At 33.5% G+C, this 16,789-nt stretch overlaps 2 protein-coding genes and 1 long non-coding RNA gene across 3 annotated transcripts; 1 reads left to right on the top strand and 2 right to left on the bottom strand.

The window, feature by feature from the left end:
* Window positions 1-1,344: 1,344 nt before the first annotated feature.
* Window positions 1,345-4,991, bottom strand: LOC104808538. The gene is made up of 7 exons (XM_010534234.2): window positions 4,594-4,991; window positions 4,342-4,459; window positions 4,018-4,106; window positions 3,826-3,872; window positions 3,581-3,669; window positions 2,319-2,452; window positions 1,345-2,223 (listed from the first exon to the last, which is right to left on the bottom strand). The coding sequence occupies exons 1-7, from the start codon at window positions 4,675-4,677 to the stop codon at window positions 1,561-1,563; spliced, it is 1,224 nt and encodes a 407-aa protein (XP_010532536.1). The 5' UTR covers window positions 4,678-4,991; the 3' UTR covers window positions 1,345-1,560.
* Window positions 4,992-11,974: 6,983 nt separating this feature from the next.
* LOC104808539 lies at window positions 11,975-12,855 on the top strand. The gene is made up of 2 exons (XR_770968.2): window positions 11,975-12,149; window positions 12,572-12,855. It is a non-coding gene; the product is annotated as an uncharacterized LOC104808539 (long non-coding RNA).
* A 555-nt stretch (window positions 12,856-13,410) lies between these two features.
* Window positions 13,411-16,246, bottom strand: LOC104808540 (5'-nucleotidase SurE). Its single transcript, XM_010534235.2, has 9 exons — window positions 16,015-16,246; window positions 15,528-15,622; window positions 15,266-15,330; window positions 15,004-15,047; window positions 14,601-14,678; window positions 14,317-14,470; window positions 14,016-14,192; window positions 13,883-13,939; window positions 13,411-13,795 (listed from the first exon to the last, which is right to left on the bottom strand). Exons 1-9 carry the CDS (start codon window positions 16,164-16,166, stop codon window positions 13,685-13,687), a joined length of 933 nt encoding a protein of 310 aa, XP_010532537.1. The 5' UTR covers window positions 16,167-16,246; the 3' UTR covers window positions 13,411-13,684.
* Window positions 16,247-16,789: the final 543 nt, after the last annotated feature.

Genomic DNA, 16,789 nt, shown 5'->3' on the forward strand with positions numbered 1-16,789 from the left:
AACATAATATATATACCAAACAAAATTATTAATATATTTTTTTTAATTTATGTATGTATATATGTATTAAGTATATAAATATATGTATGTATATATATATGTCTATATATGTGTATGTATGTATGTATATGTATATATATGTATGTGTGTATATATGTATGTATATATATATGTGTGTATATATGTATATATGTATGTGTGTGTATATGTATGCATGTATGTATATGTATGTGTATATATATGTATATGTACGTATGTATATATTTATATATGTATATGTGTATATATGTATGCATGTGTATATATATGTATGTATGTGTGTATATGTATGTATATTTATGTGTATATAGATATATGTATGTGTGTATATATGTATATATGTATATATGTATATGTATGTATGTATGTATGTATGCATGTATGTGTGTGTGTATGTGTGTGTATATATATGTATGTATGTGTGTATATATGTGTATATATATATGTATGTATATGTTTATATATATACATGTGTGTGTATATATATATATGTGTATATGTATATGTATGTATGTGTATATGTATATAGATGTATATATGTATATATGATTGTTTGTGTATATATATGTATGTTTGTATGTATATATATATGTATTATATATATGTATTTATATATTTTATGTATATACACATACGTAAGTTCTTTATATATATAATATGATATGTATGTATATATACTAATTAATATTAGGGGTATTTTGATCATTTAATTAAAACGCTGCAAAACACTATCGTAACGCAATCTTTTAGTTACGATTAGAATATTGATGTTTTGTTGCGATTGCGGGCGATTACGATTTCATCAATCACTTTTTCAATTACCCGTAATCGCTAGAAGTCGCAATCACTGTGATTGCGGGCGATTGCGTTACCACCAGTCACACCTTTTTCTGGGGGAGACATTAACGTCCGTTGCTCTCGCCGTTATGAAAAAGCCCATATGACCTTGATTTATGTGGAATTCTTACCCAATTCCAAGAACACTTTAAAACCCTAAAATTAAAAAGCCCATATAAAAGCCCAATTTAGACAGAAAAAGTTTGAAAAACCCATGATATATTTTTATCTGGTAAAACAAATGAAAAACAAAATAATGTTCTGAATTTCATTGGCTTCTCGCTAAATTATGTTATTTTTATATATTAATTATAATAATAACTATTGTTTATTTTATCTCTTAATATATTATATATATAGGTCCAATGCGATTTTTCGTTGACGTTGCGACCACGCTATCTTGAATCCATTAACCGACTTCATATCCCCAAGTCACACACGTGCACAGGAGTTAATAATCCTCGTTAATAACACATTTATCTTCCATTAATTTATTATAAATTTCTGTTCATCAACCAATGATAGTGGACCCACAAACACTCATGCACCCATTAATTTGAAAACTATTTAATTGTAGAAAATAAATAATTACAAATCACCCGATTAGTAAAATCAGTAATCGCACGGTATATCGCCGTATACTCCATTCCTCGTTTGCGCCTTTTTTTTTTTAAATAAATAAATCTAGAACCGTTGCGATACTGACACGTGGCGACGTCTGATCTGTGGAGACACGACAGAAAGGAATCTACGTGGGCCCCGCAGCTTAGACCTGTAACCAAACTCATCGTACGGTCGCCTGTAGAACTTCAGATACGGCACGAACGACTCACGTGCCTTCTCGCCTCCCCCTCCGCCGCCACCACCGCTTACGTGGCTCTCCCGGCGGAAGAAAGTCGCGGGGGACTGGAAGAACGACGGACGCGGCGTCCTCGGGCGAAACTCCGTCGTAGATTTTTCCGGCAACGGCGTCGACGGAAACAGGCTCTTCCTGCACGCGGCGGGGGGTGGCACGTCTAGGCCACGATACGCCGGAGAAGCGAAAGACAGCGACCGCGCGCTCATCGGAGAAATTTTCCCGGCGGCGGAGGATGTGACGGGAAGAGGTGACGTGTCGGTGAAGGAGAGGTACCACGGCTTCAAGGAGTCGCGATGATGAGATACGGTGAAGGCGAATCTGGAAGAAGACGAACCGATCCTGGCCGTTGATTTGATGGACGAAGGATGGAACCGGAGGGAAGCGGATCTCGGGAAAGTTGACACGTGGCTGAAATCTAACGACTCTTCGTAGTCTAGCGACGAGACCACCACCGTGACCGTTGACAGCTCCACAAACGGACGGAATCCCTGTACACGTAACCGCACTTGATTATCACTAACTAAATACATGTCAAAATAATAATTAGGACACAGCAAATAATTAATTAAATTAAAATTGCTACCTTCCAAATATAAGAAAATAAAGAGGGTGGGTCGATGATGAAGGCCTTGTAAAGTCGACATGGGTAATTCTCCACGAGAATTTTAAGGGTTGCCAGAAGCAGATTTGTAAAAGTTGGGGCTGATCTGAAAAAGCCTGTAATTTTTAGGCCAAATAAATAAATAAATTAATTCCATGCAATTAGATAAGACAACTGTTATCATATAATCACGTTTAAACATATAAACTAAATCGTCCTTTGCATAAAATAAATCTCGCTTTTCAGCGAAAAATCAATTCTTTTTAAAATGCATTTTTCTCGAAAGAATGGAAAAAAAGACAGGGAATTTTCTTCTTTTATGTGCAAAAAAAAAAGGCTAAAACTTTTCAGGCGTGACGTAAAAAATATTGGCATAAAAGGGGCTGGGTAAATCAATGTAATTTTTTAATTACAAATCTACTATGCAAAAAAGGACAGTGAAATTAAAAAAAACAAGATCAATAGTGCAAAAAGAAGAATTCAAACAATACTTGTAAAAAAATAATTACCATGTTAATAAAAACAATAGCTACCATAAGTACAGTCAATGCTATGATCATATTTACTATATTTTTACCATTAAATAAAAATGTAAACATCAAAATTGGTAACAGAACAGTTCTTATTTTTAATAAAAAATATATTTAGATATTTTGCAAAATGACAAAACTAGTAAATGGGGTTAATAAATATTTTTGACGAAAGTTTTTATATATTAAATTTTTTATAACTAGATATTTTTGAAAATTGAATGTACATATTTATACCGAAAGGACCAGACGACTCGTACATATAAATACACAAACACAGCAATCATCTTTTCAAGGTAGAAAAATTTTACGTGACTCATGGACACAGTGAACAGAGTTAAAATTCAGTACTTGACTTCAAAAATAAAATCATTAACAACTCTTTTTTACTCCTTAATCATTTCGAAATTACCGTGGAGGTAGCTTTTTTTATACCGAAAATATCCCTGAACTTACGGGGCATTTATGCAGGTAAGTGACGGTGACACGTGAGGGGCAGTTTGGACATTTTAAGGAAACCATGTCTCAGCCTTCAGTCCACGACATAACACAAATCAAAAACTCATTTATATCGCGCGTTGGCATGTTCAGACCAGACAACCGCAAGATGCGGCTATATAATTACCAAAAAATACACTATACTACGCTATAATCCAGGAGTTCCGAGGGGTAAAAAGGTAAAATTATCGTTGATACTAAGTTTATTTAACTTACTCGCGTCGAAGAGGAGAACAAACTGTCCCATGTTTCTGGTCATGGTCGCAATCGCGGTCTCGAGCGTGAACGCCACAAAACGCGTGAACCTTCGATATTAACATTTTAATCAGATCATAAGCATAATTAAATGATCAAGATTATAATTTATGCGCATTTACTGTCGTTCCCATATCTTTGATTTAGCTTTTAATTTTTAGTGATTATAAATTATTTTGACTTTATTTAGTCCTAGTTGGACTTACTGTTTCTGGGAATGCAACTTGAGATAGTCCTGCTTAAAACGGAAAATCTGCATGAAAAAAATATATAAATTAAAAAAAAAACAATGCCAATAACCGTCTGTCGGCTTAATATTGTCGTCATCTCAAAGCGTACAGATAATAATGTTTTATTAGAGAAAATAAAATGAAATTAATACAGATGGGGAAATTTACGATAACGGGTCTGAATTCTCCGTCGTGGCCGGCGACGTAAGCCACACCGTCGGCGAGCTCGGCCGAGAATTCCTCCGCCGCCAAGCTCTCTGATAGATTATATATTTAATTTTTTTTTAAAAAAAAAAGACAAAAGAAAAGTCAGAAACCTTAAGATTTAACATCTGTGTAAAGGATACCAATAAAATAGAGCATATGTCTGTGCGTGTATGCATTCGTAGAGTATATCAGTATACATACATACATACACGCGGGAGCGTATCTGCTGCATATGTATGTATATATTTATACGTACGAATGTGTAGAAGTGGGTGAAAAAAATACCGATTCCGATACTCTGTCTCCAAGAAAGGCAAGACCTCAGCTGTTTCGCAGCTTTTTTGACGTTATCTCCTTTCCCCTTCAAGAACCTCTCCACACAGTCTTTGTCGCAGAACTTCTCCTGCTCCATCACATAAAAATCGAAGCTTTCATTTACACATGTACATGCAATACATTATATATGTATATATGTGTGTATATATATATATATGAGACAACAAAAAAAAAGAAAAAAAAAACAAGAAGACGACATACTTGTTTCAGAGAAAGTGGAGATTGTTTGCAAAGGAGATGAAGAACAGATTCCACTTTCTGATCCTCGTGATCTTTCTTACCCATTTTCAGACAATCGCTCTTTGTTCTTTTTACGAATAACGAAAGGTTTGAAACAGAGCAAACAAAAGCAAAAGAACTAAAAAGATTGAATCTTTTTTTTTTTGGGTTAAAAAAAAAAGATTGGATCTTTGGGGGAGAAACGAGATCAGACAGTGATTGTATCAAGACACCAAGCTTCTTCTTCAAGCAAAACCTTTGTACTTCTATATACAGTCTATATAACACGCTTGCGTTTGTGTATATGTGTATCACTGTATGTATAGAGTGTGTTTAGAGAGAGAGAGAGAGAGAGAGAAGAGGAGAATCAGTGTGTGTTATGTCTGAAAACACCATCTGCCTACATATATAGCAACAATTATTGGGCAGATGACGCCGTTATGTCGTCTTGCGGGCCTTGAGATGCCGGCGAGTAACGGCGCATTAACGCTGTTAGATTGCTCCGTTTGTGGCCTTTCTGAGTATTTGACTCGTGATTTATTAAACCACTTGATAAGAGACGGTGGGGTCAATGTTTCGTAATCTTCAATATTATTTTGTTTTTCAACTTGCTTTATAAATCAGCCAGAATTTCAAATATTACATCTTTTTTATTCACATTTTAGAGATTAGTATGCAGATATACTGATTGTACCCTTAATTAATATTTTGCACGTGTCTTTATAAAAAAAATATATAGTTTTTCTTATTGGTATATATATATATATATATATATATATATATATATAATCATTGTCATTGGCCTAATCTCAAATTATACAATATTTGAATATTTTTTTAAAATTGTACCGCCTACTTATTTATAGTCAACGTCTAAATATATAGCGCAGGTACTGTGAAATTTGGACGGCGACGTTTATGAAAATGGAATTTTTAACGGGAATAGCCAGCTATGATACAAAAATCTCAAAATGAAATTACAATCGCTAGCTATTATTGTAGTTTTGAAAATAAATAAATAAATATAAAATTACTATATTTTGTGTGTAAAATAAGCATATTAATGACAAAAAGAATGTCTTTATTAGTTGGAAAACAATGCATCCTCAACGTTTTGTCTTCTACTACGTGACACCCCGATTTTATTGTCCTTCCTATGTATACATGCATGCATGCGTTATCAAATTCGTTTTGTAAACGTTTGATAATGAAATGTATCCATAAATTATTGATTTGTGAATGGTTCGAAATATTAATAATGAAATAGTATAAAAATATAAAAGTACAAAATGATGTGATTGCGGAATATTTGTGAAAAAAATAAATACTAAACAAATCGGTGCTTTCAGGAAAATGGTTTTTATTTATATTTTAAAAAGGTTTTTAGACTAATATTTATGATGTTTTGGATATAATTCTTTTATATTCCATTGACACATTATTCATTCGTATTAAAATAAAGCGTTTTTCTATGTTTACCATTGGTGATTAATATGAATCAAAATTGTATGCCCCGATTATTTATTTTTATAATACATGATATATATCTATATATATATGTAAATTAACATTAAATGCATGTCCAGTCCATGAATTATATCCACTCGTAATATACCGAAAAATTCTTGATAAGAATACAACTCTTGGAGATGTGTTGGAAATTTCAGCCACGTACAACGAAAGTAGTCGTGTAAGTCTCTACCGTTACCATTTTTGTTCAACCAATACATATGTATACGTGTATATACATGTATATGTGTATATATACATATGTATATATATATATATGCATGTATATACGGATATATTAGCACAACCATATCACGAGGACAATGATATCTGAAGGTGGTCACATTAAGACAGATGACTAGTGGGGAGACAACTTTGTATCAAGGGAAATTAACGAACCAAACAAAGTGATTTACAGAAACCCCAAACTTTTTTTGTGAAATTTGGGGTCTAAATGAACAGCTCAATCTCGTGATCTAATTTAATAAATAAATAAATAATTTATCGGTCATGTTATTGCTAATTAAATTACAAAGCGTAATAGTCTATTAATTAAATCACCACATCCATCTAATTAAAACTCACATTTTTTATTAGATATTAATTATTTTAAAAAATGATGATAGTTTAAGTCACCCGACACAATTAACACCAAATATAAGATGCATAGTAAAAAGGAAAATAAAGAGACACTCGTGTAATTAAATTATTATTTAATAAATAAATAAAGGAAAGAATTAGGACATTTTTTTTCTTCTTAAGAAATGAGACCGTTGTCGTCACGGCGGCGACCATGCTCTGGGTGATGAAATGACAGGAGTGCCCTTTTTCGATATTCCACGTGGCAAGTTGTGTAAGCCAAAGAAAGACACACCAGTTCACGTGCTCGTTCCTCAAGTTTTGTCCATCTTGTTGCTAAAGTCAAAAAGAGATTCGAGAACCGTTTATACCCCGAGTGAGCGCGTACACACCAAATCTTATATATATATATTTAAATTTTTATTACTTTTACTTGAAAATTATTGCATTTTTAGTTTTGAAAATAATTAAAATATTGGATAGCTAAAATAATTAAAACTCGGTTTCGTGTCCTAAAGAGCTTGGTATCGCTATAAATACTAAACATATCAGCCGTACGATATCATCTTATTTGTTTCCTTAATTTAAAAGTTTAAATGGAGGAGGTTTTTAGGGTTTTCATTACATAGTTTCATTTTTTTTATTTAAATATTAATTTTATAAAATATTCAAAGGATAAAATACACACAATTTTAAAGAAAAATTTCACTTTAGATAAAAAAAAAACCTTTCTGATAATTTTACATATAAAATCTAAAAATTAAAAATTAAAATAATACTCTTTTAATTAAGTTTTATAAAAACTAAAAAAATTACACAAATCGAAAACCAAAAACTAAAAATCGAAAACAAAAAACTATCAATATTCATAACCTAAATATAGCTCTTTGTATTCTATTCTCGATTTATATAATGTTATATCAACTTCATCATTTACTTAAATTACGAACCTCTTTTCTTTATTAGAATATCAGAGTGAGAGATTTCTGAACTTTTGTTTTTTTTAATATATTTATTTATTACAAAAACGCCAATACGTAGCAATACGTAATATGGAAAGGAAAGAGATAAATAACACATCAAAATTTATATATTCATAATGTTGGATAGAAGAAAAAAATATTCCTTAAGAATTTGAAGCTTTTTTTATAAATGGATTTCTTTTTTCGATCCAGTTTCTGAAACTGCCATTTTTCAAATTTTGAAACCCGATATTCAACTTTTATTTTTTGTTAATGCGCAGATGGTCCTTAACCTGCAAAAAATAATATTATAACCCCACCATTCCACTCCATTACACTAATATGCAATTATTATGCTTATTGGTTAATCATTTTACCCGTCTCTCTTTTTATTTTTATATGTATTATGAAAAATGCTTAACACAATTGGCTGATTAAGAAAGGATTGCTCATTAAATTATTTCACCCGTTACAAGAAAATACTTTGATATAATGAGATGTCAAATAAGTTTATATTATCCCATCTCAAAATGTTCTTTTTAATGTTATAAATGTAGTTTATGTACAATTTTTTTTAATATAATTCATATTTTATATAAAAAAAATTGTTGGGACGGGTAAAAGCAAAAGAGGGGGTAAAAAAGCTGAGTTGTCAAGTGGATCATTTCGGACATGACCAATTGGACAAACAATTTTGTATTGTTATGTTTTTTTTTTGGAATTTAATGTTTTTAAATTATGATAAGGTTGGACCGTTATAAAAGAAATATAAACAAAATCTCTGATAATGATAACAATAATAAACTGTGAGAAGCAGCTTTTGCAAAAAAAAAAAATATTGTGACAGAGAAAACAGCGTTACGTTTGACCACCAAACAGACTCATTATTTATTGGATATTGGAGTCCCTACTCTACCCACCAAATCAATTGTTGGATATATATATATATAAATATAATGTATAGATTCATTGTAAATGTTTCGAAATTATCGAATTTCAAGATGGGACGAATCGAATACACCGGAAAGAGAGAGATTTGGAGGTTGTATAGATACGAGACTACACAATCAACGATGACTTAAAATAATTAGTTGAATTACTCATACCAACAAAATGAATCTACCTTTTCGATTGTTTATCCCGTGAGAATTCCGAAGTTAAGCGTGCTCGCACTAGAATAGTCTTAAGGTGAGTGATTTCATGGGAAGTATTTCTCAAAAAAGTATGCGACTGATGACAAAACATGCTGAAAAGTATTGCATTGGTCGGTGGAAACAGTTTCAACATCCATAACGTCGCGGGATGTTACGTTAACTGGATCTATATGAGCTTACCCTTCTTCTCCTCAGAGCCAAATGATTAATTATGCTACTTGCCATATTGAATATGAATTGGTAGAGTATGAGAGACTTGATGATGGATACTGAATTCAAAGTTTGTGGTCGGTTTACTTTTACCTTATTGACAGGGAAGAAATTGGCTAACAGCTTAGTTCAAGAGAAGCTCGCAGCTTGTGTGAACATTGTTCCGGGTACTTACTCACCTTCTCGGGTTTTAATCTCGCCTTTTTTCTCCCGGAGAAACCTTTCACTATGCAAAGGAAACAGCTTTAACAGTTCATGCTCTCGGGTTTCCTTCTGTTTGATGATTTCCGTAGAAAATCCTTCTGAAGATTCATCCTGAATCGACTGAATTAAATGATTAAAAATATGATGTATTCCGGTTCGGATTTTTTTTTTTATCGTTAGTATTAAATTGAAATTAAAAATAATTGTGTTATTTATGTTCAGCAAACAATTTTAGATTCCAGTTAACTTCATGCAAAATCTGGATTGGTTTTACATGGGTCTTGCAATTGATTAAATTGGGCCTTAATTGGGCCTCTCATTGATCGGTTAATCTCAATCATGTATTATATTTAAAAAAAATTAATCGAGGCTGATAATTCTTTTGATATAATCGGGACTATTTAGTCATATATTTTTGTAATCGGGTATTTCAGAAGTTTTTTTATTCTATATTATTGTTTAAATATCGATGCAGAATAATCTAATAAGATATAATAGAGATGACGTATTTTTATTCACAAAAATTAATTATATTTTTTCAAAATGTTTATATTATCTATTTATTAATTTATAAATTTCGTAGAAGCATAAACTTACCACGAACCAAAGAGACAAGACAAATGATTATTTTATGTGATAGTTTTAAAGAAAAAACAATTTTTTTTTCAAATTCTTTATTTCCCCATTATCACTCACATAAACGCAAAAACAATCCAATTTCAAGTATTTTTCAGATTAGTGTTACATTCCTTCCACTAAAAGTTTTTTTTTATATATTAAAAAAATTGTTTTCTTTATTCTATACGGTTGTTGGTTTGGATCGAATATCTGAGTATAAAATATATTGTCACACAACAATATTATATATATATATATATATAATATAATATAAATTAATAAATGCGTGTGTGAAAATGAATAGGGGGAGGTTGATTTTGAAGCAAGGAAAGGTGAAGAAGTTTGACGACTTCTAAGGCACCCTATACGTGGCCACACCCGACAGGTGGCTCTCTCTTATATAGGAAAAAAAAAACCCTAATGCCTCTAATTCTTCCTCCGACACTTGTTACATGTCTTTCACTTGATCAAGGAAAAAAAATAAAAATACTATATGGGTCGGTCCAAAATCATGTATATTTCACCCTCTCTTCTTGTTTTCTAAGGGAGAAAAAAAAAGGTGGTCCACATTTTTTCCTTATGGGGCCACGGATGATTCTATAGGGGTTATATATACAATATGACAATTAATACATTGGAAAATTTAATATATATATATATATCCGATGAGAAAAGCATATAATATTTTTAGTGACTTTAGTGAGATTATATTATAGATGATAAAGCATGTGTGAGAAAATTACTTGGAAATGTCTTGTTATTAATAACCTTTAGGGAGTGAATATATATGTTAGCATGCATCACATAAGTAAGATTAATTGAGATGCTTTAATCAATTAGAAACTTCTACATACATATTCATGTATATGTATGTATAAAGGTCAATCAGTTGACATCAACTACGCTTGATATATACATGCTTTTATGTTGGATTTGAAGATAATCAAAATGGAAGTATACACTCTTTTTAGGGTAAAACTCCTAAAAAACCTCCAACTTGCAAAAATATATACAAATAAACCTTCAACTTGAAAAACGGTCATTCAATCCCCGAACTTGTAACTTGTCACTGAATAAAACCTCGAACTTGCAAATTATTGCTCTAATAAACCTTTGACCGGTTTGACCACAATTTCAGGTGATCGGATCCACGTATTAACGGATTGCTGATATCGCCTTATACAGGTTAATTATCAATTTTAATTTAAAAAATAACATCACCAATCCGTCAATATGTGGATTTCCGATCGTTTGAAATTGTGGTCAAACCGGTCAAAGGTTTATTAGAACAATAATTTGCAAGTTCGAGATTTTATTCAGTGACAACTTACAAGTTCGGGGATTGAATGACAGTTTTTCAAGTTGAAGGTTTATTTGTATATATTTTTGCAAGTTGGAGGTTTTTTAGGGGTTTTACCCCTCTTTTTAAAACGCATTATATATATATACACACACGCACACATATATCCGGAAGTTATGATCTATATGCATGTGTGAGCATCTATATATATATATATATATATATACACGTGTGTGTATATATATAAAATGATGGCAGGAGTTTTGGTAATGAGCATATATATGTATATATATGTATATGGGAGAAGTGTGAAGAGCAAACATGATAGGTGAAATGGGTTGTTCGTGAGCTACAAGTGAACTTCATAAAAGAGAAATGTTTGACAAACACTTTGTACCAAAGTGTCCCTCCACAAAATAATATTTAAAATAAAAAATTTCCCAATTCCATCATTCTAATTTCTCACTGTTGCGTTACTTCTCATAAACCCAGACCCTAACCAAATACTTTTAGAATTTATATACATATATATGGATAGAGATTTACTGACATGAAACACAACATGATAAGTATTTTAATTAAGAGTTGTGTAATATATATTCTTCTGTAAGGAAACAGAAATAATAAATAAATAAAAAAGAGGAGAAAATATAAAAGGAAGGCGACGGTGGCTTGGGGCTTACTTAAAATCGAAAAGAAACATACAAAACACGTTGAAGTGGCTGGGGTCATTCCCCATCTCATTATACACCGTGGAGCTCTCTGAATTGTCCCTTGTGTTGTGCTCATATACACACACACACACACATATATATATACATATTATACACTTAATCAGTGCTATATATATAGACACACACAAGGGCATATATATATATATATACACGCATGTATATATATCTGTGAGAGCCACATCCACTGTGTAAGAAATGGGGTGGCTCCAATCTCTCCTCTTCCCTCTGAAGAAGCTCTGGTTCCGCTTCAATTCTGCTCAAAAGAAGAGTATGCTCCTCTCTCTCTCTCTCTCTCTCTCTCTCTCTCATATATGTATATATGTATATGTATGTGTGTGTGCATACATTTAGCAACGCATTGGGGACACCCGATTGGAAATCGAGACAAATGGGTTTTGGATTATGTTTCACTTATCCATTAATACTTTCATATCATAGAAAGCATTTAGGATATATATGTTAATGATTTGAAAGCATATTGGTTTAATTAAGATTGAGGGAGGCCTAATCGAGATTCGATGTTTATTGAATAAAATTAAATTTTTGGGGGGTATATAGTCAATCACCGGTATAACCAAAAGATCCAAGCTTTCATATATATATATATATATATATAAAAGTTTTGGTTATTATATATATATATATATATGCATTGGAAGATTGAAGTATATGCGTAATTAATATGTACAGGAAGAGGGATATACATACTATACGAAGATGTGAAGTCGTGTCCGTACGAAGACGTGCATGTGTTATGGTCGATACTCGTGGAGTCACACCCAATACCTCATCGTTTGCAACCCAAACCATGATTATTAATCCATATATTTTTTTTTTACATTTTCTTATTTTTTTTTGTTCTTATAGAGTTCTTAATGTAAAAGACAAAACATATAACTCGTGACGTCATGCATGTTCTTCTTACGTTTTCCCTCATGTACATAATACGACCGACACACACTTTCTCATCTCTCTCTCTCTCTCTCTCTCCATTCACAGATATACACTCTATATATATATATACACAATTGGAAACAGGAACGGACTCATTCGACACGGTACTTTATTTTGCTTTTTCTTTATAGAAAAAAAATGATCATTGGAAATTTCTATTGGCAGTCCAAATCGCATTTTATTATTTCATTTGAATTGGGAACACAAAATTAGTATATATGGAGATGATATCAATCACTACGTGTTCATATATTTTAACCTATTAACCAAAAATATATATATTTTAACCTATTCAGCAAAAATCGTAATGAAGATTAACGTGCAAAGTGTATGGTGATCATGCACATTACATATATATATATGTATGCATGTATATATATACTAGACAGGAAGTGAAGAATCCGTAGAAGGTGGTGTTTTGACTGTTGTCGGTAGGTGCAATTTTTCTGAGAAAACTATTATTTCACTTTATTTTTTTTATAAAAAAAAAACTAAATTCACATTTCTTTTTCACGAATTGAGATAAAAGATTCGGGCCCGATGATAAATCATCCGGACCCTACTGGAAGTTGCAATACCAGCGAAAATCGAAAGCATGTTCATCAACAATCCACAAGCAATACAGATATGAACAGATGCATCAGCCATATATAATCATTTACCCTTTTTCTTGTTTTTTTTTTTAATTTTCATTTTGTTTTTCATACGTAATAATAATATCCAAGATCGAGACCTTCGATCTCCTACCAAAGCAATGGCTGAGAAGAAGAATCAATATCCAACACAAGGGTGTGTTTCGGATCAAAACGGAGTTCTTTTTGCTCCAATAATGGCTCGGGTTCGACGAGGTCACAGGGACGAGGGGCATGGCTGGTTTTTGATGGTCGGCACCCAATCTTTGATGTAGTTTTCCGAGTCTTTGTCGACCCGAGAGAGTGCTCCGATCGGCGTCACGGTAATCTGCAACAACGGTTTTATAATCATGACGTTAAGATTCGTTCATATTCTTGGCTTTCTGCTCTTTTCGGTTCATATGAGATTCCTTACGTATCCTTCTCGGAGGAAATCAAGATCAGTCCCCTCGTCAACCACCACAGTCCTTAGCTGCAAAAAAGAGATTAATAAAAGATCCGAAAACTCGGTTATACCATTAATGAGTTAAGGAGGAAGAAGGAGGCACCTCTCGCTTGAATAAACGGCTCTCTTGCAGTTGAGGGGAAGTGTCGGTTTCCGTGACAGAACCTGAATCTGTTTCCATCGACATTGTCGACAACATCTTAGCTCCCTGCGCTTCAAACGCGACTTGGCTCCATCCCATCTTAAATATGCTTTTTCCTTGTGTGGTCACTTTGTATCCCTTTTTCGATTTGGAAGTATCCATTAGGCATGAGAGAGGAAATAATACCCTTTGAAGAGATGATGACAGATACATACGCGGAAACACGTATAAATCGGGAGAGCCTTTGCAGGAGGAGATTTACCTTATGGTTAGCAGCATTTGCCGGTATATCAATATTCAAGAAGCATTTCTGAGGGTGAGTTTTGTTCTTGATGGCCTTGGTTATGGCATCGATAATGGGCAGACAAGCTTCGGCAGCAAGAGTGAAGTCTTTGACCTCGCTCTTCCCCTGGACCCTGCAACCGACACAAACCCACAATGGAGAGGATTTGGAAACACAAAGGCAGGTCACTTGACAAAAAAATGGAATGATATTGTAAAAACACGAGGCAAATTCTCGGCGAATCCAAACATTGCTAATCCTACCAGTCATATGATATGGAGACAGCGGGGACATCGTAAAAGAAGGCTTCACGGGCACCGGCAACAGTTCCAGAGTAAACACTGCGATGGCATCGAGTAAGTAAGGTCGGACCTAATCTGACCAGCCCCGGTAAGGGGGCTAGAGAATGATACCAGACCGTCTAAAACATGAAGATGGCTAAATAGGAATGGTTGGTTGCGGATGGAACATTTTAAGAATCTTTCTCCTTCTAGTTTCTCAACAACTCACACATAATCCAGGATAATCTATGAACCAAGCCGCATAAACTTTCGGGCATGGACAGATATCGTCAGCGAAGGAATTGAGCAAAAGCTTCCATGTGAAAAAGAAATGCGAAAATGAGCCAGATGCAGGATTTAAACAGAGTTGGGAATGTTAACTGACATGTGATAACCACAGTTGCTACCCTTGTTTATACCACTAAGAACCTGCATGGAGGAAAACAAGCATTCATCACAAAAGATGTAAAAAAGAAGAAAGTGAAAAATTACATGAACTGACGAGATGGTATATAGCAAAAACAGGTAAATAAATTCACATCGGAAGCTCTAGAGGCATTTGAATCGAATAAAATCAGCATATAGAAGGTCGTATAGTGCCATGACAGAGCAGCATTGTGAAACAATGGCAAGACAAAGTGGGTTACCAGGTCAGGAGGAGAAGGAAAGAGTAATTCTGACAAGCCTAGACCGGTGCAATCGGCAGGAGTTCCTTCAAAGCACGAGCAAAGTTGAGTATATCCAGAAGGAAAATACCAAAAGATACACTTGCGAATACGGTGAAACGTACATCGAAACGATCAATTCAAAGACGGTAGCCACACAATAAGCAAACATAGCCAGGGAGATAATGAGAAAGTTCAGAGCTTTCTTCATATATTTTCCCATTCATAAACAAGAGAGACAAACCAGAAACCGCAAAGGCTGTTGCTCCATCAATTTCCACTTGTTTTGCAGAGACTGGTTTTGCCCAAGTTATACTGTGACTAACAGCTGATTTCTCCCTGAAAATGTTGCAACAAGTCATCTCATATTCACCCCCCCAAAAAAAAAAGAACTTCCTGAAAGCAGCAATCGTAGGAACGTGACTCTACATCATAACATCTACACACACACTACATACATATTCATTCCTATACACAAGTATATACAATGGATCATAACTGAAGAATACCCAGAATCAGGATCCTCAAATGGAAGTTGATTGGCAGATTGAATACGGAGCGTGACATGACAGAATCGACGATCAAGGTAAAATCAAAAGATACAAAATTTCATCCATAACCGGCGGTAATCTCACTCGGAAACGCAACCAAAGCACATCTACCGGACGATCGGAGCTAGAAATGGAGGAAATTTCAGGTGGGTTTGTAAGAACCAAGAGAGGGAAACGTACGAATCAGGAGCGCAGACGCGGACAGTGTAGAGATTGGTGGAGACGAGGACGCGAACCAGAGATCGGAGGCCAGGCGCGTCGATGCCGTCGTCGTTGGTGACCAAAATGACCGGAAGGCCGCCGGAGATATTGTCTACGCCGTCGATTTCCATGGCTCCGATCGGAGAAACCCGTGATCGAGTCCGAGAGAACGAGCGTTGGAATCCCGAGGAGGAAAGAAAGTCTACCCTTTCCCCCCCTTAAATTATTAATTTTTTTATTCTTATTTTATTACCGAGCAATGGAAATGAAAATATAACCGATATATGATTGGAGAAAAATATTTTAATTAATAAAATATTTTTAAAAAATAAATGTTTTGTTGGAAAATTGAAGTTTTTTGAGATTCATTGATAGTTTAATATTTAAGTATATTTTTTTTCTGAAATTTAAGGTGCAATTTGAGATTTTCAAGATTTATTGAAAGTTTATTTAGATAATTTTCCAACAAAATTTTATTCAAAATGAATGCTCACTGAACTATATACGGATCATGAATCTAACCGAGACAGTAATACAGATCTGAATTAAAAATTTTCAGGATTTGGCGATGGTCATTATAATACAAATATGCATATATATATATACACACACAGACACGTATATATACGGTCACGTGAGAGAGATGATGGATAAAAAGGGCGTGCGATGGTTGGTCCAAATGTGGACTCATACTTAGACCACCCGAGGATCATTATTATTTATTACCAAAGTCAAAAAAAAAAAAAAAAAAAAA

The sequence above is a fragment of the Tarenaya hassleriana genome, unplaced genomic scaffold, assembly GCF_000463585.1.
Source record: "Tarenaya hassleriana unplaced genomic scaffold, ASM46358v1 Cleome15, whole genome shotgun sequence".
In the NCBI taxonomy this organism is placed as follows: domain Eukaryota; kingdom Viridiplantae; phylum Streptophyta; class Magnoliopsida; order Brassicales; family Cleomaceae; genus Tarenaya; species Tarenaya hassleriana.

Coding starts and splice junctions, on each gene's coding strand:
- LOC104808538 (XM_010534234.2), bottom strand. CDS start 4,677: ATGGGTAAGAAAGATCACGAGGATCAGAAAGTGGAATCTGTTCTTCAT. Junction 4,460..4,593: donor CTCCACTTTCTCTGAAACAA/GTATGTCGTCTT, acceptor GTGATGGAGCAG/GAGAAGTTCTGCGACAAAGA. Junction 3,873..4,017: donor GAGAATTCAGACCCGTTATC/GTAAATTTCCCC, acceptor TTTTTCATGCAG/ATTTTCCGTTTTAAGCAGGA.
- LOC104808540 (XM_010534235.2), bottom strand. CDS start 16,166: ATGGAAATCGACGGCGTAGACAATATCTCCGGCGGCCTTCCGGTCATT. Junction 14,193..14,316: donor CAAATGCTGCTAACCATAAG/GTAAATCTCCTC, acceptor AAATCGAAAAAG/GGATACAAAGTGACCACACA. Junction 13,940..14,015: donor GCCGTTTATTCAAGCGAGAG/GTGCCTCCTTCT, acceptor TCTTTTTTGCAG/CTAAGGACTGTGGTGGTTGA.